Source organism: Clupea harengus, chromosome 4, assembly GCF_900700415.2.
Source record: "Clupea harengus chromosome 4, Ch_v2.0.2, whole genome shotgun sequence".
Classification (NCBI taxonomy): Eukaryota; Metazoa; Chordata; class Actinopteri; order Clupeiformes; family Clupeidae; genus Clupea; species Clupea harengus.
This window is the reverse complement of record NC_045155.1, coordinates 1686035-1712501: the sequence shown is the minus strand read 5'-3', so window position 1 is coordinate 1712501 and position 26467 is coordinate 1686035. Positions and strand designations below refer to the sequence as shown.

Genomic DNA, 26467 nt, shown 5'->3' with positions numbered 1-26467 from the left:
ACTCAGTGCTGTGAGCATGTCAACATGCACAACCGGTATTCTTGTTATTACTCCATGCGTATATGTATGGGTGTGGGGATATAGATACGTGCAAACGTTCCGTTATTAAAAATATGCCAAATAAAGTTGAGCTAGTTTAGCATGTTTCGACCATGATCTTTAAACATAATGTGATAGAGACATTTGTTATGATAGCAGACTCCTTGATTGAAATGCATGATAGAATGCAGAAACCAGGAATCCTCTGAGATTGTTTGGAAACTAACAGTAAGCTGTATTGTGTCATCTTACGCAATACTTTTTCTATAACATTGAAAGTCTGTGTCTCCCTTTTAAAGTCTGTGTTTATACATTCTGTCGTAAATAATGCATTGTTAGATCTGACAACCAACAGGTGTGATTTTTCAATAGAAGTAATGACTGACTAGCAGGCCTACCATATTTAGCAGTCAGGATCTCTGCACCAGCATTGTGACCATCATTCAAGAGACACATGCTTTCTTTTGTTGTTGTTGATAATAGTTTGGGTCATGGAGATGTTTTAAAGAATGAATTGTGCAGACAAAACTTTGTATTCAGTGTTTTTAGTTTTTCTTTGCCCAGTTGAGGGATATGGGGGTCTGCGAGACGCGAATGCTTCCCCTCCCTTTTCCTCCCTGTCTGGGTCTAAACTTTTCCCTCTGTGTTTGGGAAAACTAGCTACGTAATGTATGTCGTTGAGCAACGTAATGTATGTCTTTGAGCAAAGTAATGTATGTCGTTGAGAGCTAGGTCCCCACTTGCAAGTTGGTAATAATCGTTTAAACTTTAGCAGGGTGTGTTCGAGTTGATAATTCAAAATTCAAAAAGGAGATTACCGCCACAGTTTGAACGGCTATATTCAGAGCCTTGGTCAGAGGAAGTCACCCAGTGTAGAAGTATATGATGTGGGACTGGGCTCTATGCATCGTCCCCACCCAGAGTCTCCCACCTGGAGATGCTGCACAGTTTCCTGTGAGCTGTCACTGCCATTCATTGATGGCCTTCATTAGCTTAGACAGGTGATTGTGAGACTTGCTGGTGAGCAATTTCCTCTGAAGATTAGCACTCTGAAGATTAAGACTCGTCCGTCCCCTGTGATCATTGTGTATTTCACACGCTATCTGTTCTGACCTGGTGATTGTGTGTGTGCTCTGTGTTTTCCAGGCCATTGCATTGATCTCCCTCTTCTTCATCCTGCTCTCGATCACCACCTTCTGCCTGGAGACGCACGAGTACTTTAACATCCTCCAGTACCACAGGGAGAATGTCACGGAGGGGAATACCACCAGGGAGGTGGAGACCCCAGAGATGGTCACCACACCCGGGCTGATCATGGTGGAGGGCGTCTGTGTGGTGTGGTTCAGCTTCGAGTTCCTGGTGCGCGTGGTCTGTTGCCCCAACAAGATGTTCTTCATCAAGAACACACTGAACATCATTGACTTCGTGGCCATCCTGCCCTTCTACCTGGAGCTGGGCCTGAGCGGGGTCTCCTCCAAGGCCGCCAAGGACGCGCTGGGCTTCCTGCGGGTGGTGCGCTTCGTCCGGATCCTGCGGATCTTCAAGCTCACCCGGCACTTCGTGGGCCTCAGGGTCCTCGCCCACACCCTGCGCGCCAGCATCAACGAGTTCTGCCTCCTCATCATCTTCCTCGCCCTGGGCGTCCTCATCTTCGCCACCATGATCTACTACGCCGAGCGCATCGGGGCCCACCCGGGCGATCCGCGCGGCACCAACCACACCTGCTTCACGAACATTCCCATCAGCTTCTGGTGGGCGGTGGTGACCATGACCACCCTGGGATATGGGGACATGTACCCAAAGACGTGGTTGGGCATGATGGTGGGTGCTCTCTGTGCCCTGGCTGGTGTGTTGACCATTGCCATGCCCGTGCCTGTCATCGTCAACAACTTTGGGATGTACTACTCACTGGCCATGGCCAAACAGAAACTGCCCAAGAGGAGGAAGAAGCACAACCCCAACCCGGACGTGCCGACTGACACTGCCTCGTTCGGGAAGTCCGAGTGTAACTCTCCTCCAGACAGCACACAGAGCGATACATTCCCACTGGCCGCTGAGGAAACCAGTGGAAGGAGCCGCTCAGGTAGACACAAGACGATCTTTAGAACAAAGCCTGGAGCTTAAGTACTATCGTAACGGTGTTAATTATCGGACGACGTGTGTTATCGGCAAACGTTTGCGTTGTCATGTCAATCCATTATTAAACTGAAGTTATAGATTGTTAATCCGTTATTACATTTAGCATTTTCATTGTTTAACAGAATGGCCGATGTTTGACAATGTCCGATAACTGACATAGGTACGATATGACAAAATGTGGAATGGCCTGAACTGAAAGCTAGCTAGCAAAAAACTTAGATTAGATTTGTGTTAGCACTGTATTCGTATTAGTATTGTATTTGTATTGTATTTATATTGTGGTCTATGCATTGTTAAAAGCAACTTGCCAGAAAGGCATAAAGGCCTGAGCATGTCACACACGTACATAAAGCAACCTGCAGTAATCTGTGGAAGATCTCCAGATGCAGACGGCATTTTTAAACTTTTTTTTTTTGTGTGTGTGCCACCCCTCTGTGCCCACGTTTTCTGTCGGTCTACCCAGACTCCAAGCAGAATGGTGATGCCAACGTGGCCCTGTCGGAGGAGGGGGGCTGCAGCCTGACCCAGCCCTTGTCCCCCAGTGAGAAGTGGACCCTACGCCGCTCCCGCGCCCGTGACAAAACTAAGAAGGAGGCCGCCTGCTTCCTGCTAACCTCCGGGGACTTCTCCTGTGTCACTGAAACCGCCGTCCTCACAGGTACTGGTAAAGGGGAAAGTGACGTGTAGGACAGCTTCCTGTAAGCTCCCCGGCCAATAGAGCGCGGAGCTGTTCCCTCAGTCATCACAGCCATCGCTTGACCTTTACTTAGACGACTCAGAGGCAGATTCCCACCCAGTTCCCTTTCATCTGCACCATCCCATCAATATCCCTAAGTGTTTTATTGACTCGTGCTCACCTTAAGGGTAGAAAGAACAGCATCTGGTCGAATCTTTTTTATTTATGGATTTGATTCAAATTACCCTTTTAATGTTTAATCCCAATGGGCTCTTTGATGAAGAATGCCGTGAGGAGCAGCAGTGTACTTTAGATTGAGTTGTCATCATGCGACTGAAGACAACACAAAAAAAAAACCTCATTTGTGCGTTAATTCATCATCAATTCTCAGTGCCACTGTTTTCTAAATGGACTAGCATCCAACAATAAGCATTTTCATTCTGGAATTAGCTTTGCCATACCATGCCTAATTTTTCTGCTTTATGTGTCACACACAATAGGATGTGAAGTGCTAAAAAAAAAAAAAGACAAATCTCTGATGAACAGCAGAGTGACAGCGACGCACAAAAGCACGCTGTCACAGTGAGAAGCCAGTGCCACAGCTGACTCCCCTCATTATCCGCCCCCCTCCGTCTCAAATCCCTCTTTGCCTCAATGACTTGCGTGTCAGCCCCTAGAATCCCCAAAAGCTTTGTGACAGGGGAGAGAGAGAGAGAGAGAGAGAGAGAAAGACAGAGAGAGAGAGAGAGATCTGTTTGTAGAGGTATATATATATCTCTTTGTATGAACCCTTGTTCCTCCTTACAGCATGTTGTGATCTATCAGCTGATGAATGCATTCTTGCATGACATGATAATATCATGAGACCTGATTTGTCCAGAGCTTAATTAGCAATTAGCACTAGGGCAATTCAAGTTAAGATCAATAAGGAAAATACTAATCGTAGGTCTGAAGAAGCCATACTATTATTGTTACAGATAAAGAGATCACTCCCTAAAAGTAAACACATTAGAATGAATTTGGCTTTTTTAAACAAAGTATAAATGCATGCTACTTATTGTCTTTGGATCCTGAAACATTCAAACATGGATGAAGGTTGTTCCACAGAGAAGCTTTTACCGCTGTGATTCTTCTTTGGGTAGAACACTGGGTACTATCGACGCATGTAATGCCTAGTGTAATGCGATCTCCCCTGTAACCAGGGAGACATAGAGACTGCATGGAGCTGTGGCGCAAGCAGCATCCCCGACCATGTATCTGTGTCTGAACATCCACAGGGACCCGGGTTTGAATCCGACCCGCGGGCGGCCATTTCCCGATCCCACTCCCCATCTCTCTTTCCAGCTCATTTCCTGTCTACCTTCACTATCCTGTCTGATTAAAGGCTAAAAGTCCAAAAATAAATCTTAAAAAAAAGAAGAAGAAGAAGAAAAATCAGTAGTATAATAGTAATTTCGTCATACATTACTTTGATTCATGACTTGCTAAGGGCAGAATACAGGGCAAAAACACAGCTCCCTGCTCTGAGGTAACTGAAAGATAACTGCATTTCGTTGCCTCAGTACCTGTACTCTGTGCAATGACAATAAAGTTGAATCTAATCTAAAAAGGTGGTAACAACTGACACCATGACGATTGTTTCCAAGGTGATGTGTTCATGTAGTGGTTTTTTGTTTTCATGCAGTCTCAATAAAACATTACCATGTTTTGACTTCATTTATTGTACGCTGTCGTCAGGCCATTTCTTTAATATGTCACAGTTTAGCTTCTCTTCGCCCGCCTCTCTGATTTCATCACTCGGTGGAATAAGACACATAATTAGCCACCGGCTCGTCTCTCTCAGAGCTGCCTGAGCTCATCCCCGTGAAACGAACCCTCCCTCCCTCCCGTGTCATCAGAGACGGTGACAGCCCCTCCTCGCCCGGGTTCTGTCATGACGAGCGCGTAATTATGTTGGCGGGGGCCAGTCAGCCGCCATTGCAAGCGAGTCAAACGACAAGCATCGAAACAACCACGGCCCCACTGGCTCCTCATCAGCTGCGGTGTGCTCTTACTCCCGAGCGACAGCTCAGCTTAACTGCCACTAATAGGCCTTCCATTAGTAATGTGGGCCAAGGCTGAGGTTTCACTCCTCCTGCCCGACCCCCTGCCTGGTCTAATGGGACTGCTGGTGCAGATCTCTGTGGGTCCAGGGGTCTGGACTGGACCAGGGTGGAACGGGAGGGCAGATGCATGCTGGGACATGGAGATACAAGGAGCCCTGTGATCCAGCAGGGACCTGGCCGATCTTATGCAATCATGTCCTTGCCACCATCATCCTCCAAACATTACCACATGATACTGGTATGTCTGTGTGTGTGTGTGTGTGTGTGTGTGTGTGTGTGTGTGTGTGTGTGTGTGTGTGTGTGTGTGTGTATTTGTGTGTGAGTGTGAGCAAGCTCTTTCTGGCACTCCTAACCACTCTGTTTCTCAAAACCCAGAGCGCTGCAAAGAAGCCCTCGCTGCCAACACTAATTGTGCCGAAGCTGAGGTGACCACTCTAACTTGAGGGTGGTCGGCTGCAGCGGTATGGCAAGCGGGTGCCACCCCCGATGCCAGTCTGGAAGGACAGCACAAGGGCTCTTTTTGGGAGGGGGAGAGGGGTGTGGGTGGGGGGGGGGGGCGACATAGGATGCACATTTTAAGCCTCTCCGCAGAGCCCCTACCCCCCCTCCGGTCCCAGCAGATTGCCCTCTCTGTGAAGACAGCCCTGTTATTCAGTGGTAGAACATGTCTCTTTCCATGGTCGTGGACACCATCTATCTGTCTCTCAACACATACCGCATGTTCTGCATGGCCCAATGCTGTCCACTGTATCTTGAAAGCAAATTAACATCACGTCTATGTAATATTTATGGAACCTTGAACTCGGGCTGTGTTTGAAGATCTCAAGTGATTTCTCTGATGTTGTTAACGTTGTTAACATGTTTGGTTGTTGTTGTTGTTGTGTTGTTGTTGATGAACACGGTTGTCAATCTTTTTTTCCTTCCTTCCTGGGTTTCTCAGCAATATTCTCAGTCAACAGCAGCTTACCACTTTGCATTTGTGAACAATAATGTTGAAAAGTGTGCAATATAGGGTCAAGTCTCCATGCTTATTGACGTTTTCAAACGCACACACACACACACACACACATACGGAAAATATGTGATCATATAAAGTGCAGTGAAATTGAAAAGTGTTTTGATACATTTCTTGTAAACTTGTGACTTAGATCTAGTCGTTGACAACATTGTAATGACTTGACACTTTTTGGCCAAGGACTCAAGCATTTGTTTTGACTAGTTTGACATAGTTTGACATACCGGCACAGGTAGGTCTGTGTCTGCTTTTTGTCGCGCCAGCTCTGTCTGGCAGGGCACAGACATCCAACAGCAATGTGTCTGAAAGGATCTCCTGCCTGTGTGACCATTCACCACACATATAGAGCGAGAAAGAATGTGAGAAAGAGAAAAATAATTACATTTAAAGATTATTTAACCATGAACCATTTAAATTCACTGGTTGACAGAGGACCAAAACTTCTTGTATAATTTAGCATAGCTTATCACCACTGCTGCAAAACCATACTTCCAGTTGTGCCTAATGTAGTTGACCTCAGCCTCCCTGCTCCGTGTTGAAATTAGGATTGCACTTGCACAGAATTCACTGACGACACAGCGGAAATATTCTCCTTTTCCTGATATCTGATAGTCTGCCATGGTTGCCTTATGTTGATTATACCAACAGATAAATGAACTAAGACTTTTAGTTTAAACCCCCCCCCCCCCCCCCCCCCCCCCCAAAACCCATTTTACTTTTACGTTTGCAAATAAAAGCACAAGTCATATGTAGCACAGTATGTTGAATCTTTTAAGAGTATATATGAAAAGAATGCAGTTATTTCTCATTTGCTTTCGCAGAAATTGAAGAGATTATTTTCATACTGCTACCTTATTTATCTGTATTTCATCCCTCTTTTCTTAATCTGCTTGAACACTGGAGACACACACACACACACACACTCACACACACACACACACACACACACACACACACACACACACACACACACACTCTCACACACACACACACACACACACACACACACACTCACACACACACACACACACACACACACACACACACACACACACTCACACACACACACTCTCACTCACACACACACACACACACACACACACACACACACACACTCACACACACACACACACACACACACACACACACACACACACACACACACACACACACACACACACACACACACAGGGGTTCCTCATGATGGATTGTGTTGTAGTGACTGTACAAAATGAAACTCTACAGAACTGTAAAATGTCTGATGCTGTGCTGTTATTTTTCTTGTATCATGTAAAACATGTATCTTCATGCTGGAATACAAAAATAAAAATGTTCCCTGTATCAACAAGTGTTGCAATATATAGTCTGTTTTTTTTCTTCTATTGAAGAGCTTTCTCTTTGTGGGTGAGAGTTCAGGGTATAGTTTCATGCGTGTGCCATTATGTGAGTGTTAGACAGTAGACTGACGTCTGATGATGATGATGATGATGATTATGATGGATGTATAAACAATCCCGTGGTCCTACTCCCCTCTGTGGCTCTGCTAACATACCCAGCCCAGCCTGCCCAGCCTGCACAGCCACAGCACAGAAGCATCACCATGGAGATTGGGAAGGAGATAAGTCACACTAATTATCAAGCTTGCTCACAGAAACACATGCACACACACAAACACACAAATGTGCACACACACACACACACACACACACACACACACACACACACATATATATATATATATATATATATATATATATACGTGTGTGTGTGTGTGTGTGTGTGTGTGTGCACAGTTGTGTATATATATTCACTTCACTATGTTTGTGTATGTTATTGCTTTTGTGTGATATCTGAAGGCAAAGTTGGGTTTAGATGTAAGAATACATGGTCAGTTTGTTTTTTTGACATGGAAGTTTGAAGTTTGTGAAGATGAGTGTGCAGTTATGCAGTTGTGTTAATAATAATAATAATAATAATAATAATAATAATAATAACAATTATTTCAAGAAATGTCTCTTTGCAATCAATAAAAAGTGTAATAATCTCCTAATTATCACTCTCTCCTCTGCAGCCTGTTGTGTGTGTTTGACATCTGTCGCATGGAATATGCAGAATAAATTGACACCCTACAAATCAGACTGCTATTCCATCAAAGGCTTTGCTAAACCCTGTGGCTGCAGCTAACTTCAGTACTAAAATAGAGTTAAGTTGTAACACAGTATAACGGTTGGAGTTTTTCACCTGAAATTCGAAGAAAAATAACGACAATCTTTTTACCTTTAAACCATACCATACACACAAGAAGCAATCTTTTATTCTAAACGAGGCCTATGATACTTGGATAAGACCTTGTTTGCTTGTGTCATGAAGAAGAATAGCAATTTCTAGTCTTCTTCACAGTATTCCATGCCTCAATACCTTTTTCCAAAATGTGCTATCATTTGTGACAAAGACAAGTGTATTTTTTCTGTCAACAGTTTTTTTTTTTATTCCAGCATGCCAGCACTGTTTGTTGTCTTCTCTTTTGTCGGTGGCATAGCTGGTGTTTCAAAGTTATAATGACGCCTACCGATCATGTGCGTTTGATGTTTCTTTCCTCTGAACTAAATGTCTGTAATCAAAGCAGGCTGTCCTTTCTCCCAGCAGTGATTTCAGATGCTCAGGCGTCAGATGCTCTCTCTCTCTCTCTCTCTCAGACACAGGAGCTGTGCCACACGGACAAGAACAGGAAGCACTCTTCGATAACTCGGTTTGGTGGGCCATGGTGCATGCAATGTAATCATTCCTCTCAACCTTTTGTAGTTCAGGGGTTATCATGACAGACACAGAAGGCCATTTTTTATATGACAACCCCTCAATGCATGCCCACCCCTACCCCCAGCCGTCCTCATTGTTTTCCTGTTTTTTTTTTTAGAACCCCTCCAAACATGTTGTCATGGCGATATTGAACACCGTTACCATGGAGAATAGATCATCCCTTCCTCTAGCCAGGTCACACCATAGCCGGTTGGTTTTAAACCCTCGTAGAAGAGTAATCTTTCCATCCCATTGTCAACCCCAGTGCACCCTGAAAGCCTTGAGAGCACACACAGCTATTGTGTGTTGATATTTCAGTTTGGATGAGGGATTGTCACCTTCAGTCCAGTCTTTCAAAACCCAGCCAGTCGGGCTATCCCACAAACTAGTACAGCACGAGGTCTTGTCGGTTCACACTCAGACCCAGGATATGCTTCACGATGTCTGGTGCAGGCCCTGGTTAGTTCTAAACTAGACTATTGCAATGCAATTTTAACAGGCCTGCCTACTTGAGTAGTGAGGCTGTTTGCGAATGATCCAGAATGCTGGGGTGTGTCTGCTGAATACCTTCATTATAACTATAACCACAACTATACTGCAGTCCTGTGGAGAACAGCTGAGAAGATCACTGGGGGCGACAGTGGTACAGTAGGTACAGAAGTCGTTTAGTAATCAGAAGGTTGCTAGTTCGATTCCCTGTCGAAGCGTCCTTGAGCAAGACACTGAACCCCTAATTGCTCCTGATGTGCAGTGTGCCATCAATGTAAAATGTGTATACATTGTAAGTCGCACATATGTAAGTCGCTTTGGATAAAAGCGTCTGCTAAATGACTAAATGTAAATGTAAATCACAGTAAGAGTGTAGTGTTGTTGGGTAAAGATCATAGTAAATACAGGTGGCCACTCACACGGCTAACACCAAAGCATCCTCACCTGGACACCAATGTTACATTTACATTTAGTCATTTAGCAGACGCTTTTATCCAAAGCGACTTACATATGTGCGACTTACAATGTATACACATTTTACATTTACACTGATGGCACACTGCACATCAGGAGCAATTAGGGGTTCAGTGTCTTGCTCAAGGACGCTTCGACAGTGAATCGAACTAGCAACCTTCTCATTACTAAACGACTTCTCTACCTCCTGTACCACTGTTGCTGATATAGAGGTGAAACTGCCTGTGCCCTGTGCCTCTTAGTGACAATAGTCTGTTGTAACCTTTAACCTTTTGCAATTCAGTGTGGATAAAAAGCTGCAGGAAATTTGAAAAAACAATGAGAAGGAAATGAAGGTTTGAAAATGGGATGAAATGACAAAACATTGGACCAAAACATGACATGTTGCGCTGATATTTTTGTTCAGGGTATACCGCCCCACAGAGGCAGAGAGAGAGAGCAGATATCGCTCAGTTCCAAAGTGACGTTGGTGTAGATCGATGTGAGGCAGTTGTTGTGTGCACGGGCGGTGCCTAGCGCTGTGGTCACATTGGCCTTTCCTAGAGCTCCGCTGCTCCCCGAGCCTCTTCGTATTCGTATTCAGAATCTCATCATTCTGTGCCCCATGAAGGACAAAGAAGGAGGGAGGGAGGGGGGGGGGGGCTTAAAGGGGGTTGCCATGGCAACTCCACCTCAACATGCCTGCCCCTCTCCAATGTGAGCATCATCCCGATATTGGGAGGCACCAGAATGGCACATGGCTCCTTCTGCTCAAGCTGCGCACACAGTGCTGTGTGTTTACACACACACACATATATATATATATATATATATATTTTTGTTTTGTTTTATTTTTTCTCTGATTGTTGAGTCACTGTATAATTGCCCCCCCCCCCGCCCCCCTGCTCGGTTGTGCTTGAGTCACGTGACACTTTTTTCTCTTCCGCTGGCAGTCAATCGCACGCTAATTATCACCTAACTGCTTCAGCGCGGCGCTGAATATTTATGATATTCCCTGGAGTTATCCAAAGAGATGTGCATGGCAGCATCACACACACACACACACACACACACACACACACACGTGGAGGTTATCCATTGAACTTTGACCTATGGTAGTCCCACCCTGTGGGCACTGAGAACACTTTGCTACTGGAGTTGGGCTCCGTGCACCACCAGAAGCTGTGACCCTTCCAGGTGAACCCTGTGTTTCAGCCGGCTCGGCCAACCGACAGCAGCAGGTGAGGAGTGTCTGAGTCACCCAGGCAAAGGTGCCCGGGTCACGACCTACCACTGCTATGTTTAGACAGAGACTAAGTGTGGAACACTCGCAAAAAAGGAGGGCTGATTTATGGCAGGCCTACTACAGAGAGGTTGTCTATTTTAATCTATGGTTATCACAGTGGGTAGTTGGACACGTACAATACACTATGAATCGGGACACTATGGTAGAAGACATGCTTTTTTTTGCAAGCTGTTAAATTGTTTTTTCAAGATCTTCAAATGCTAACGCAACAAGCGCTGACATCTTGACATGATGATGAGATAAAAAATAAATGCAAATAAATAACAACATAACCCTTTAGACAGAGCTGATTTAAAGCAAGACGTGAGAGAGGCGAGGAGGAGTAATGTGGTTTTCTTGGTGCACACTTGGTGCCGTCGCCCTTGAAGGGGATTCCCTGTATTAGCAGCATGCACGGGTTCATTGAGCAGAATCAGCCCCCCCGGGGCCTGGCTAATGGACATCATCTCTTGTTTTCTTTCTCCTGCGGCGGTGAGGCGGACCTCCCTGTGGGAGCAGGACAGAGAGAGAAACAGAGAGAAAGAGAGAGAGGGAAAGAGAGAGAGAGAAAGAAAGAGAGGGAGAGAGAGAGAGAGAGGGAGAATCCGTTTTTTTTTTTTTTGCGGGAGCATCCCATGTTGACCTTTGTAACATAGCACCGCATTTCCACGAAGACTGGACTAATGCATTCGGACACCTCGGTGCTTCTTCATCATCTTCTTCTTCATCATCTTCTTCATCATCTGCCACAGCCTGCCAATTACGCAGACTTTTAGCAGCAGGCCTGGATCAACTACACAAATGAAGGTTTACAAGAAAGCGAGAGAGAAGGCTGTGAGGGATGAGAGAGGGGTTTGATGGATTAGACTTGCCCTTGTTATTGGTTCCCCCCGTGAGAATCTTGCACATGAGCTAAAAAAACTGAAATAAAACTGGCTTCTGAAATGTTTTTGAGCTGGTATTTATTTATATGCATAGTGATCTTACATCAAGCTTGAGTCTTACTCACTTTTCACTGACGGTAATCTAAAGTAAAATATAGTTATTTTCCTCCCCACACAATATTAGTTATATTAGTGTACCAGCAATTAGCTTTGTGAAGTGAAGAGAAACACACAGTAAAATATCCCAGTGCCGTCATGTTAAATATCAGCACTCTTGGAATGCCTCTTGTCCTATCAAATTACTCTGCCAAAACTACCTGATGTCCAATAAATAAATACATTACCTAATTTTCTTTGTTGTACTATGTGTTGTTCTGTAGTCATCAGCATTCCTCAAAAGAACCAAGTTGGACCTCATGCTGTTTTTATGACGTAACGATGATTTGGCCATGACATTATTTTTTATTACGTAACGATGATTTGGCCATGACGTTATTGTTCCAGAGCAGACGAACAATCAAACTGTTTTTAGCAAGCCTTATTCAAAATGCTTTCTATTGACATCAGGACAAGTTTACAAATATGTGTGATGTCTAGCAATAATAACTGATGACCTTTTGAAAGCCCAAAGTTGCAATAAAAAGATGCTAAATGCTCTCTAAGCATACAGTGGACAAGCCACATACTGCTTCTCTGTAATTCTCTAAAGAAGTGTGTTCAAATATTCAATAATTTGCAGTCCTTTCCATGTCCTGACTCAGCTTGAAGCAAAACGCAGTTAACCTTCTCATGACATCACCCCAGCAGTCACAGCAACTATGTGAAAGCATCTGAGGAACAGAGGACTGAGGAACAGAACACCATTATGGGATGCAGGGTGTCGTCGTGGGTAACCAGTCAGCGGAAGACTGTGGGTATAATAATATGTTTGTCACTGTGTCGTTATCGGCCCACTGCATGAAAATCAGCATCAGTGGCAGCAAGTTATCTCTAAGTCAGCTTGAGGCTGGATACGACACAGTGCCCACTGTTGGCATGGCAGCCAGTGGCCCCTTTAACCGACTCAGGTGTGCAGAGCAGAGGGTTATGATGGCACTATGGAGAGGTGTATGAGACCTTGCCATGCCTGGACGATAGCAGCGGAGAGAGAAATCAACAGAAAAGAAAAGAAAATAATCTCATTTATTGAGGGAAATGAGTGGTGCCAAGAATGGAAAACCGCGTGAAGCAACAATTCTGTTTGTTTCTGCTTTAAACTCAGTCCAGACAAAGGATGGCTGTAGCTACAGTGTGAAGGCATTGGGATGGGTGAATGTAATGTTGTGTGAGTTTGAGAGTCAATCATTTCTGACAATGTGACCCACACACTTATTGAAATGTTTCAAAGACAGAGCTTATTCCAGGACTGTCCTTTTCTTGTTCACTGTGACAACTGTTATTCCATGCGGAGACAATGCACCTTGTGGTGAAAGGCTGTACTTTTTTATCACAGTGTCAGTTCATTAGGAAGACCAGTGAGCGGTTGGTGTGAACAGGGGTGATTGTGTTGAGCGGGTGGTGTGAACAGGTGGTGTAAACAGGGATTACTGTGTTGGGCGGGCCCTTCGGAGACCCAGGAGGGCTCACCTGTGTTCTGCCTCGCCGTGTTGTGAGACGCCCCCCTCCCGGGACCAACTCTGTCGCCACCACTCAAGTTCATCCCCTCACACACACACAGTTTCATTTGTATGGGTGTTACTGTGATGCTAATCTGTGTTTGACCACCAGCAACTTAAATCCAACGGCAGGCATGGAATCATTTGATTTCCCCAGACCTGAAGAATCTTTCAACTGTCAACTGGTTTCATAGACACTATGAGTAATAATCATGGCACATTAGGAATTTGAGAAATATGGTATGATGTTGCTTGAAAACGTAGCTCTTTTTAAAGATGCTTTTAGTGAAGGAAGGGAATCATTCCATTGTTTATTACGGTAACACTCAAAGCATCCTAACAATGCGTACAGTTCGCCATCTTGTTGACTGCTCACAACCAAAAGCATTGGCCCATGGCCCATGACCCATGTGAGTATCACAATCATGGCACAAATCATGAATTGACATTACATTGATTGGCTGAGGAGCATGACATCCAAATGCACCATTAGTCTAGCGGACATTAGCAAGAAATGCTAACATCACTTACAGCATTAAAGGCACTCAAACAGAAAAGACTTCAACAGTGAATGGCCAAAGATGTGTAATGAGTTCTCATCGATGTCTGTTTTGTTGTCATTCATTTGAGATCCTTTAACATTAAACATTTATCTGATGTGCAGTCATAGAGGAGTCATAAGGAAAACAAGTCATAGAGGATTTAAAGTTTAATGTTAACGCATTTGAGATCCGTTAACATTAAACATTTATCTGTTGTGCAGTCCTGTTAGAGAGAACGTTTTTACAAGCGTCTATTTGACTTGTCTTAATGGTAATGATACTAACGGTAAGTTTCTTCTCATTCTGAATGTGGAATGTAGTTTGCGAATGGGCCACAGATGCCAGATGAGCTAGTGCCTCTGCACAGCCCATTTCTGCCAGAGAAAATCGGTCCACTTTTCACATCACTGAGTGAGCGGAGAACCCTTTTCAGCTCTTCATCATCCAATCAAGACTTCCGCAGAAACTATCACAAAACATCAACACACTCATACAATGTGACTGACTCATTTTCTTGGGAGTGTCTTGGCATTACACACACACACACATATACGTATATATATATATATATATATATATATATACACGCACACACACAAAGAGAGAGAGAGAAAGAGAGAGAGAGAGAGAGAAACACACATTCACACACACACAGAGAGAGAGAGAGAAAGAGAAAGAGAGAGAGAGAAACACACATTCACACACACACAGAGAGAGAGAGAGAAAGAGAGAGAGAGAAACACACATTCACACACACAGAGAGAGAGAGAGAGAGAAAAGAGAGAGAGAGAGAGAAACACACATTCACACACACACAGAGAGAGAGAGAGAAAGAGAGAGAGAGAGGAGAGAAACACACATTCATTATCACACTCATACACACACTCACTGCTGCACACAGAAGGTGAGATAAAGAAGACGTCATGTTATTCAAAACAGAATAATTGCCTTGACTTTGAAATTCTTTCCTTTGACTTCAGAAGAAAAAAGAGAGAGAGATTTGTAGGGTTTAAAAATATTGGATTTGACTGCTGAGGTCTGATTGGGTTTCTTTTAATCATAGAGCTTATTCATGTTGATTGAGCAGAAGTGATTGGAGTGTAAATGAAAAGGGCCAGAATTATGGCACAGGAACATAATGTGATATGTGAAAAGGCGGACAGTTCTGGGATCTCATGCCTGGCCTCATGAGTCCGTTTGAACCTTTGTCCTCTTATTATGACTGCCGCTGCGGCAAAAAGATTTGTCCCTCTTCTTCTTCTTCTTCTTCTTCTTCTTCTTCTCCGTTTGTCTTCTTTTGTTTCGTTTTTTTTTTTTTAGATAGCCTGCATCACTACCAAATTGTTTGGACGCACGGAACATTTTTGTGACATTTCACCCATTGGGAGTTCTGTAGCTGACACATTTCAATATCTCTAGAACCGCTAAAGCTAAACATTTTAAATTTGGTATGCTTATACCTTGGACCCTGATGATCGTTGCTTGTAGCAACCTTTAATTAAGATTATTTACTATCATAGTGTATACCCCAGCCTATATGTTGCATTTACTCTACATTTAGTATTCAAAAATATTCATTATTGTTTTCAAAAATATTCTTCAACTAATAATCCTACATTTACAAGCCTAAATACATGCATACTTTTCAAAACGATGTAAATAAATGCCCAGTGCAGTTGAATACAATGAAGCTCCTATTGTTGCTTATTCAGTACCGTAACGGAAACACGTGAGGCCCCCCTGCAGAATAACCCAAAGAGCCCCCCCATATAGGCAAGATATCAAAACTCAAGCTCCCTATTTGCTGCGGGCGCACCGGTCTGTGACCTTCTGACCTATGTCGTCATGTCACTAACCTAGCTAACAAAGAAAGCACAATTAAATATATTTTTCTTTATTTCTATATCAACTCTGGACACACAGACAAGACAATAAGACCATAGTGTGCATCCCCATGTAATAAAAAAAAAAAAAAAAAAAACCTTCGCAGTGTTCACGCTAACACATCCATAAATATATAGTTTCTTATATTTTCACTCAGAATAAGATATACAACACACTTTAGTGTATTGTAGCAGGAAACTTAATCATTCAAGATAACACACTTATCTTGGAATCTGATCTAACTTGGAACAGAGAATGTCTTGTTATTTCACTTAATTCTTCCTCATTCTCTCACTTAATGCGGTGGTCATGCTGTGCACCGCTATGCGGTACGTCTTGTTTGCACTTGACTTATTATTAATAATAATAATAATAATAATAATAATTATTATTATTTATTTCATTTAAAGTGCACTCTACATTCAGCTGAATCTCAGAGTGCCAGTGCTCACTTAAGCTTATTTATTATCCTAACCACAGCCTACATGTTGCATTTAATCAACATTTAGTATTGTTTTCATCCAGATTGCGCTGTATCTTCCCTTGTTGCCATAAAAGAGGCACAGACATTGTTTGTCCTGGAAATTATGTTTATATTGCACCCTGATACAGCAAATTCCTATATCTGTACCTGTAGTAAACAGCAAATGTTTGTTCATCGTAAGTCTACTCTCTCTAGCACAGGTTATTGTGAAGCATCACATTTATGTTGCTATTGTTTGTTTATTAGTTAGTCTGAATGTTCTTTGAAGTGGGTTCTCTCTCTATGAAGAGCTTTTACTAACACAATGCATTTCTCACACTGGACACATGGACAGTCACTTTTCAGGCTGCCTTTCCCAGTACCAGTTCCTCTGTTCTCAGAATCGCGAGTACACTCTGGGACACCTCTCTATGAACTTTGAGGCCAAACAAACACTGACCGAGGGCTCCAATCCACCTTCCTTCCTGGACGAAAATCCTATATTTGGACATCATAGACCAGGTGGATTGAGTCTGTAACCTTCTGAAAACCTTCCTGCGATCTGTCTTCTCGTAATGTTTCATTAGTGACCACTTGTCATCCACCAAGGTATATAAACGCAAGGGTTCAAAGAGTTATTCAAGACAAATGTGTTGGCCCAGTGTTTTTGTTCTAACAAAAGTGTCGGAGGGGGGAAAGGAAAACTATTGTTTTTAATGGACGACTGAAGGCATCATTTCATTTGTCATCAGGAGTGGTCTTTGGTCAGTGATGCCCAGTTACATTTACATTTTACATTTAGTCATTTAGCAGACGCTTTTATCCAAAGCGACTTACATATGTACATTACAATGTATACACATTTTACATTTACACTGATGGCACACTGCACATCAGGAGCAATTAGGGGTTCAGTGTCTTGCTCAAGGACGCTTCGACAGGGAATCGAACTAGCAACCTTCTGATTACTAAACGACTTCTCTACCTCCTGTACCACTGTCAGCTGTAAATGGAGATGTGATGTAGATTAGAATGATCGCTAGATACATAGCATGTACATGGAAAGTACATAGGCCTAGAGTCATCCTCATATCAGGGCTAATTGTTCCACAACATTAAGCAAACTGCCATGCTGGGGGCCTCTCCGAAAATAAATACGTTCCTTTGGTCTGAATACTCTGATCTGTGCAAGTCTGGAGAGCTATTCTTTTTAGGTGGCATTTTTGGAAAACACAGGTAAAGTGGGAAGGGGTCCTTATCAGCAGTCACATTGAACGTTGGGGGTCACTCAAGTAAATGTGACAATGAATACTGATCGAGTGCTGATGTGAGCGTGACAGTAAATACTGATCGAGTGCCGATGTGAACGTGACAGTAAATAGTGATCGAGTGCTGATGTGAGCATGACAGTAAATAGTGATCGAGTGCTGATGTGAACGTGACAGTGAATCCTGATCGAGTGCTGATGTGAACGTGACAGTAAATAGTGATCGAGCGCCGATGTGAGCGTGACAGTAAATACTGATCGAGTGCTGATGGGAACGTGTGAGAGGGAAACGGAGCCGGAGGAGCAGTAGTGTGTGCAGGTGTGAGGAGGAAGCTGTCAGAGCACACTCTTGGCTGGGGCATGCCTTCCTGGATGGACGCCGCGCACCGGCACCATTGGCCCCTCGGGGCCGACGGGAAACAATGGCTGGAGGGTGGAGCCCTGGCTTCCGTCCATGTCTCGAAACGGAGGAGAAGTCACGCACCGGCCCCTCTCAGCCTCCACAGGAAAAAACAGATGGGGACTGTCTGTGGGGACCTGCGGGTTCTTTGGTCGCCGCGTCCTGCCTTCGCTCTGCTCTCCACCTGCTCCTGTGGGTGACTCCTGCGGCCAGCGGCCATTAGCCTCCCCCACAAATGACCCTTTTAGTGCGGGGAGTGGAGCAGGAAGTGGGTCCTGAAAGCGTCTGCCGGCAGCATCTGTACTACAAGGGCATTTTTCCATTCAGAGTGGGGGGGGTCTGGGTGAGTGTCTGTGTGTGCTGACGATCCCATATCCTACATTCTCCCCTTACAACACTACAAATCTTAACTTATGTGAATGACTACAAATGACATAAAAGGCCCACTGACCTAATTGGCTAAAATGTTATCAGAGTGTGGGATAATGACATATGTTTGACACAAATGGAGGATCACGGAGAATCAGGCTTGTCCCAACACTGTCTAGCTGTACTGAAAGATATGTATGTATGGCATACGTGTATGTTTGTTTATGTGTGTGTATGTGTGTTTGTTTATGTGTGTGTATGTGTGTTTGTGTGTGTGTGTGTGTGTGTGTGTTTGTGTGTTTGTGTGTGTATGTGTGTTTGTTTATGTGTGTGTGTGTGTGTGTGTGTGTGTGTGTGTGTGTGTGTGTGTGTGTGTGTGTTTGAGAACAAGAGAGAGGTAGAGGCTGTTGCTAAATCAAGGGTTCAGCTGGTGGGAAAACGGAAGCCGCCTCTCGAACCTGGGCCTGCTTTGATAAACATTTAGAGAGGGACAGTTCCAGCCCAGCCATCCTCCCGTTCAATTAGGCAGGCGGATGAGAGGCTGGGCCTGTGTGGTGTGTGTGTGTTTGTGCACAGGGGCTGAGAGTAACAGGCTTTGAGGTCTGTTTACAGGACGCCGCGGACAAGGATGCTGCTCAGCACAGAACAGGGCGCAGTCTGATCAAGCCTCCCAACGCCGAAATGGCAACACACTGTTGGCAACCTGCGACATCCATCAGTTCCTGCTACATCATCGGAAATAGAATCCTCCACGAACAACACATTCTTCAGTGAGAAAATCAGCTGTTACAAACAGAAGTGTCAAAATCAACTGTTCTTGACTTAAAAGCAGGTATACAATGAAAGATTAAAAGTGAAATCCAGTGATGTATTGTGTTTTGCGGGTGCACAAGAGGGATAAATATGTTTAAAATGTTTACCTCTGTTTAAAATGTTTAACTCTGTTTACCTCTGCTGACACATACACACACACACACACACACACACACATACACACACACACACACTCTCTCACGCACACTCACATGCTCACACACACACACTCAGTATAGAACAATAAGTACTTCAGCATAGATTTTTCCCCTTGAGGATCTATTTATGTTCCAGCCCAGTGTAGTAGAGCCAAAGACCATCCTCCATGAAAGTTGACGGCCAGGTTAGGGTTGCTCCGGGGGGTTATCTAAGAGGTGGGGCAAATGTGTGATGTGGGACCAAAATAATAATAATAATAATAATAATAAAACTTTATTTATCTAGCACCTTTCATGCAAAAGAATGCAGCTCAAAGTGCTTTACAGCAAATACATAATATGCACAAAGAAATGACATGCACATAAAAACAGACATCAAAGAAACATAACTCAGATATAGTGCAAAAAAAAAAAAAATTATAATTATAATTATAGAGATATATTACTCTAAAATACAAGGGGATTCCCAGCCAGGACCAAAGGGGAGATGCGTAATATACAACATGATTTGTTCAGCTGTGCATATTGTCATACCCAGTGTCTGTATACTAAAAATATCTGACTTCACTGTTCATGCTACCACAGACATGATATTGTAGTTGCATGTATTTAGTTTCATTACTGTCAATTTACACAATTCGCTTTGGAGGGACCTTGCAAACCAAGTGGTGTAAATTCAACAATTCAGCTTGAATTTGTGGCAAAACATTCCATGCCCTTTGACCCCAGCAGCAGCACATGAAGCTTGTCTGAAAGCCTGATTTTTTTTGCCTTTGGAATTGTCTCGTGTAAATTACCTTCTGTATGACGGAGCCCAGAGGAGGCCTTGGCAAATTGGCCTCAGCAACAGAGATGGCAGCTGATGCCCCTGTTGTCGTCAGCGGATAATAGTCCCCACTTGCACTGGCTCCCTTCACCACACACCCAAGACTTTTAAAGGGTCATTTGTGTCAGTGCTGGGATATTGAGCTGACCCATCCTGGCTGGGTTCCGTAGATCTCACTGCCGTGGTCAAAATTGCCCCCATGTGACAATAATGGCTTCCACACTTTGCCTCGCAAAAAGTGCTGCCTCCATTTAGAGGGAAATGACGCCCTCTTGATGAGGCGATGTTTAAGCAATTTCATTCAATTTGTCCGAAGGGAGGTTTCACAAAGCCATGTGCAAAGTGGTCTGAAAGCTTAAGAGAGGAGTGGGGAGGCTAGACACAGCAATTAACAGTGGGCATGTCCCCGTAGGCTCCAGTGCGGCTGAGAGAGTGGGCTGTGGAGGGTGTTCAGATTCATTCAGAGACGTGTGTGAGAGAGAGAGATACAGAGAGTCGTACAGCGGTTACATTCCTGCACTTCTTTTTCTTTTCCATTTCGTTTTTTTTACATTTCTTATGTAAAGTAGTATTCATTGTTACACCAGGGTTCTAAATGCTCGTAGCTTGACTGTTCTCTCCCTTGTACGTCGCTTTGGACCAAAAAGCGTCTGCTAAATGACTAAATGTAAATGTTAATAGTATCACTGACAGACATTACCCGCATCATGTGGAATGTCTCACCTCGGGCCCCACCGGGGGAAAATTATGAATAACGATTTCAGAATTGAAAATGCCTCTATTAAAATCAAGCCCGTCACGAGGCGACAGAGCTCCCCTTTTCAAAGTCGGGGCCCCTGTCAGATCCGCTCCCCTTTGTGACACACACAGCTCCGTCTTTTATTGCCGTTGAATGGCAGCCTCTGCGTGGAGAAACCTGAGAGACGGCTCTGAAAAGGGCCCTCAGTCTGCTTTGGTGGGTGGATGACTCAGGCTTGCTGGCTGCATTGTAATGCGCTGAAGAGACATGCGAGATTGGAGGAGGCTTTACTCCAGTTATAGTGTGTGTGTGTGTGTGTGTGTGTGTGTGTGTGTGTGTGTGTGTGTGTCTATAGCCGCCGTGTCTAGTCAGTTATGTAAAGACTACTGACTACTGGAAGTGTGGGTCCTTTTGTAGCTGAGAACGCTGACATTGTACCACGAATGTGTCACCTGTCTGTAAAGAGACACTTTAGATCAACCATTTTCACACCTTTCTCACTGTTTTTAGCCAGTGGCACACACTCACACACACACACACACACACACACAGGCAATAAAGTTCAAGACTCAGGAGACAGAAATGTGAGTAAGAATGTCATCTTTATTGTTCTGGTGAAACTTAAAATTCCATCTCTACAATGTTTTTTTTTGTTTTGTCTCCCACACAAATGTTAAATACTGTACAATATCCATGACACTTCACTATATGACTGTAGAACTCTCATACTACAGTAAAAGCGTGTGAATGTGTGCTTGTTTTTTTTTTGTTTTTTGGATGTCCGGTGGGGAACTGGTTGGTCTGGGGCTGTGGGATGGCAGAGAGGGTGCAGTACTGTTCACCCAGGAGGAGAACCAATCAGCGATCAGCGCAGACTCCCCAGCCCCATGGGCGGTCCCACCAGAGACACGCTTACCCCCCCCCCCCCCCCCCCAGGACTCATTACCCAGCAGCACCCTCAGCCCCTGTGGTTTAAGCCCCAGTGCAGCTTACTGTTTGATGCAAAACATCAAAATATATTGCTTCCGCAGACTATAACAGTGCAAGTGTCAGGTCTTCACTATGCAAAATGACTCGAGGTTCACAAGAAGCATTAATAGACTAAACTGATTTTAGAACGCAAAAACTCTTCCCAGAGGGCTTGAAAAGTGCATTTACATTCGCGTTACATACAGCTGCACTTTTTTCTATATAGTATAACGACACTGTCCATAAGTGTTTACAGTAGATTGTTTACTTGTTTACTTCCCCACTGCTGTTTTAAATATCAGGAAACAAAGGGTGTGGATCATTTCAGACACGTATTATTATTCTACAGTGACAGGAGAAGACAATACACTTAACATTTCATCACCCAGGCGGACTAGGCTGGACCTGGAGAGCAGTGAGTAACACAGTGTTACTGTTATGTACAGGACAGGGTCAAACTGACTGAGAACTTTAACTTCACATGCCCAGTATTGAACATATAGCTCTACAATAGCAGTCTGGAGGGACATGACTGATAAAGTGTTTGTTCATACAGCGAATAATAACTACTTTGTACTAGGATGCTTTGCATATGAAGTTAATGGCCCCATGTCAGTTCAGCACGATTGCAACAACATGATTACCTAACAAACACACAACACGGCAATTCGGGAAGGCGACATGAACACACTCACACACTCACACACTCACACACAAACGAACAGAAGAAAAAAAAAAACTCATACATGCATCTGTGCCCTCGCACAAATACACACATACAGCCATGAAATGTGAGGTTTACTAGTTAAGACTAAAAATCAGCCGACCCACTGGAACACACGACACTTACATACAGTATTGCACAACACTCCAAAAAAAAAATGTCTTTCATTTTTCAAATACTGTACAGAACATTATATACACAAGATAGGGTGAAATAAGTCACCCCCTATGTTTTTTCGTTATATATATTTTCAAGGTCATTTTGACATAATGTACAGCAACATGTACAGCTTCATTACACAGTTACATAAATATAGATGTTGATTCACCACAGATACAATGGCTTCTAGTATCACTATAAAAATAAATAAATCACAGCTGTGCTTTCATCAAATTAATTTGATAGGGGGGGGGGGGGGGGGGGGATCTGTTTGTTTCACTGGTGGGAGACCTTATCAGCAAAGCCGAGGCCCCAGAGTTGCAATTGCTTTAACTGCTTTCTCTATTTTTTACGAATGAAATGCCAAATCAATTGGCACTAATGGGAGGGGAGGGGGGGGGGGGGGGGGGGGGGGGCGATGCGCAGAGTCGTGGTTTCTTAGCCTGTATTATCAGAACACAACGAGGTAGGAGCACCACATTATCGTCTGGTCCCCGCCAGATTGTCTGACGCGCTGGGGAACGGACACCACTCACGCTCACAGCTGCTCCGCGTTGCCGGAAACTGAGGGAAGTGTCTTAACTGGTGACGAGCTGAGCTTCTGGGATTGCGCACGAGGAGGAATGATTCAATCATTCATGCACATAACAGGATGTGTATTAATCCCCTCATGAATAATTTTTCAAGTAAATTAGCTTAGCATTTGGCTCTCTACCCATTTCTCCATGGATGAAAAAGACGGAATGGTACATTAAAGTGTGCATTAAAAAACTTTGGACAAAAAACTTACATCGGTGTCTAAGTGCATCATGTATTATCATTATGTGCTCAATCAATCAATATGAACACAAAGGTCGATCATCAATTAGGTATGGGAGAGTGGCCGAGAGGAGCTCCTCTTGATTCACTCCTAGGAAACCTTCGGCCAAGTTCTACCTAGAAGATTGTGCTCTCATGCGAATTCTCATAAAAAGTATATAGCGTAGCTACAGGCCAGTTCCACAATATCTTGTACTCTTCTAAGAATTGGACCAGTGGTTTGTTCAACTGACCATCATGCTCCATTGTAACGTCACACTACAGTTCCAATACATCCTCTACATGGATAACATAAACATTGGCCTAGGTGCTCTTTTAAGCTTAAAGCTGTGTGCTTCTAGTTTGTGAAAAAGACCTCGACAGATGCTGCCTGTGCGAGCTAGCGCTATTCGTTCGGCTATACCGCTTTATTGTACTGTGCTTTAACCTCTATATGCTAGTTCAGGTTGTCTTTGTGCTTCATGTTGACATTGCTATCATTTGTCATACTATAGCAAATATTTGTTGCTGTCTGCGCTGATGCGACGCTGAGAGAGGCTGTATTTGTTCTGCCTAGGTTGGCAGTCACAGACATTTCTAAATGGATCTCGCCATTTCTGCTGGTGGCCTGGCATCTGTCTGTCATTATGGACAACGTGATATGGGGCAGAAGAGTTGGAGTGTTTGTGCAAGTGTGTGCTTCTCTCTGTGTGTGTCCCTTTGTATTTGTGTGTGTGTGTGTGTGTGTGTGTGTGTGTGTGGGACGGGGGTATTTTAGCATTAATCTCTGCTTGTTATGCAACTCTGGGGACTCATCACATGGTAAAGTGCACAAGGTGAATGTGTCTGTCTGTCTGTCAGGCAGAAATGATGGGATGCAATGGAAAGACCAATAAACCATGGAGGCTGTTGCTATTCACACTCAGGCACTAACGTGCAGCTGTGCTTAGATGTTTGGATGGGCTGGTCAGTGTCATCTCTCGGAGGCTGTGGACGTAGGCCACAGACACGGAGACACGCCTTCAAAGCCCTGCTCAGTGGTTAAGGGTGACACCTTGTGGTGATATAACTACACTGCAGGACCATACTCAACTGCACTATAAAGTCTGTTTTTGAGGACGATATTACAAAAGTACATCCACAACAAAAAGGGAGGATTTATGTAGTATGTTTGTATTCTAGATGCTCAGTGCAACTACATTAGGTTTTTAGTCTCGGTTTTTGTGTTGGGGGAGGGACTGCGGCAGGGGTGTCAAGGTCTTTGATTTCTAAGTCTGGGTGGGTCATTATTTACTTGTACTATTTTGCTAGGGAACTTGCCACTGTCTTTGTACATGTGTGTGTGGACTGGATTCGCAGCGTCTCTCTCTCTCTTATCTCCCTGCCTTCGGAGAGGATTCGCTAACGAGCAGCAGCTTGCCAGCCTGACGCCTCTTCCCCTGGGTAAACCGTGTCTATTTTTAATCCCGGAGTCATTGTGACTTGTCGCGGGAGCAGACAGAGAGAGATGCTCCTGCCTGGCGGCTGATCAAACACACCACTGCCTCACTTATCACCTGCTCACTACAGCCTACACCGCCACCACACCACACCACACCACACCACCAGACCCCAGCTTTACCGGCTCATTAATTCATGCTCACTGCGTCTCAGCTTTGTTTGGGGGGCGCGGGGGGGGTCCATTTCGACTCTGCTTTTACGAAGCTGTCGCCTACATGAAGGTGCAATTCTGGTTAAGGCATTGAACTGTTCTGTGGAATGCTATGGAGGGGGGGCTACTGTCTCTAGCTATTCATTTTCCTATTTTTTTGGTGAACACAATAGAACGACAACAAAAATACACCCCTACCCTCACCCTCACCCTATACACACACACACACACACACACATTTATGTGTCTACGGTACAACGACAGCTAATTAAACCAACAAAGGTCAAATGGTAACAGCTTGCACGGCACTAAATATTTCTTATTGCACACAGAATAGATGGAATAGAAGAATCTCAGTTTTTAAATACATGACCTTTCACAGACTACATCTCTTATTTCCCTTGCGCTAATTTTAACCATTTTTTTTTTCCTGACTGTTTTCCACAATGGACAACATTAGAGTGAGACATTTTAAATATTTGCCTATGAATGATTACATGCTCTATACCACTCTGTGGGTCTTAAGAAGTGTTGGCAGTGACTTCAGGGCATGTATGTAGTATCAGGAAGAGTATATTATAGTGTTATTTTCTTGAAAGGTCTCACCCTTTCGATGGCTATCTGTGCTTTGGTACGGGAGACAGTGCATTTTCAATCTAAAGTCTGTCTACTAAAACTACTAGATGTCTAAGTTATTGAAGACACGCACCTCCAGACACTGGCAAACTGACACGATACTGCCAAATGGGTGGATTGTCTACAGACTACTGACGAAAAAATACTGAGCAACCAAAGCTCTGCTGAAATTGTTCCATCATGTTTTTTTTTATATGTTTAAATGTGCTTGTTCAGGTGTCTATGTACTTAAAACATTCCAACATTTTGGGAAGCCCGTTCGAATCACATCCAACGTTCTTTACAAAGGCCCATGCACAAGTTCCATTTGGTAAGGCAACCGAGCAAAGCAATGCTGTGGAAGAGAAGCAGAACGAATCTCCATCCTTGCTACAGCACGTTGTGAGTTATAATGGCTTACAAATAACAATCCTTGCTTTTTCCTTGCTTTTCATTTGAGGGGAGAAAAAGGCTCAAACATGTGAGAGAGACCTCTCTAACTGCTGTTACGACACCCAAGACAACCCCTTGAAGGAGACTGCATTGTCTGTGCG

The 26467-nt window shown here is 44.0% G+C and overlaps 1 protein-coding gene across 1 annotated transcript in view; it reads left to right on the top strand.

Annotated features, from left to right (window-relative positions):
- Nucleotides 1–4454, top strand: part of kcnc4 (potassium voltage-gated channel, Shaw-related subfamily, member 4) — a 17525-nt gene extending 13071 nt beyond the window's left edge. Inside the window, exons 2-3 of the mRNA XM_031565696.2 lie at nt 1186–2122; nt 2642–4454. Coding sequence (XP_031421556.1) covers nt 1186–2122; nt 2642–2865 — 1161 coding nt within the window. The 3' untranslated portion in view covers nt 2866–4454. The remainder of the gene's footprint in view (nt 1–1185; nt 2123–2641) is intronic.
- Nucleotides 4455–26467: the final 22013 nt, after the last annotated feature.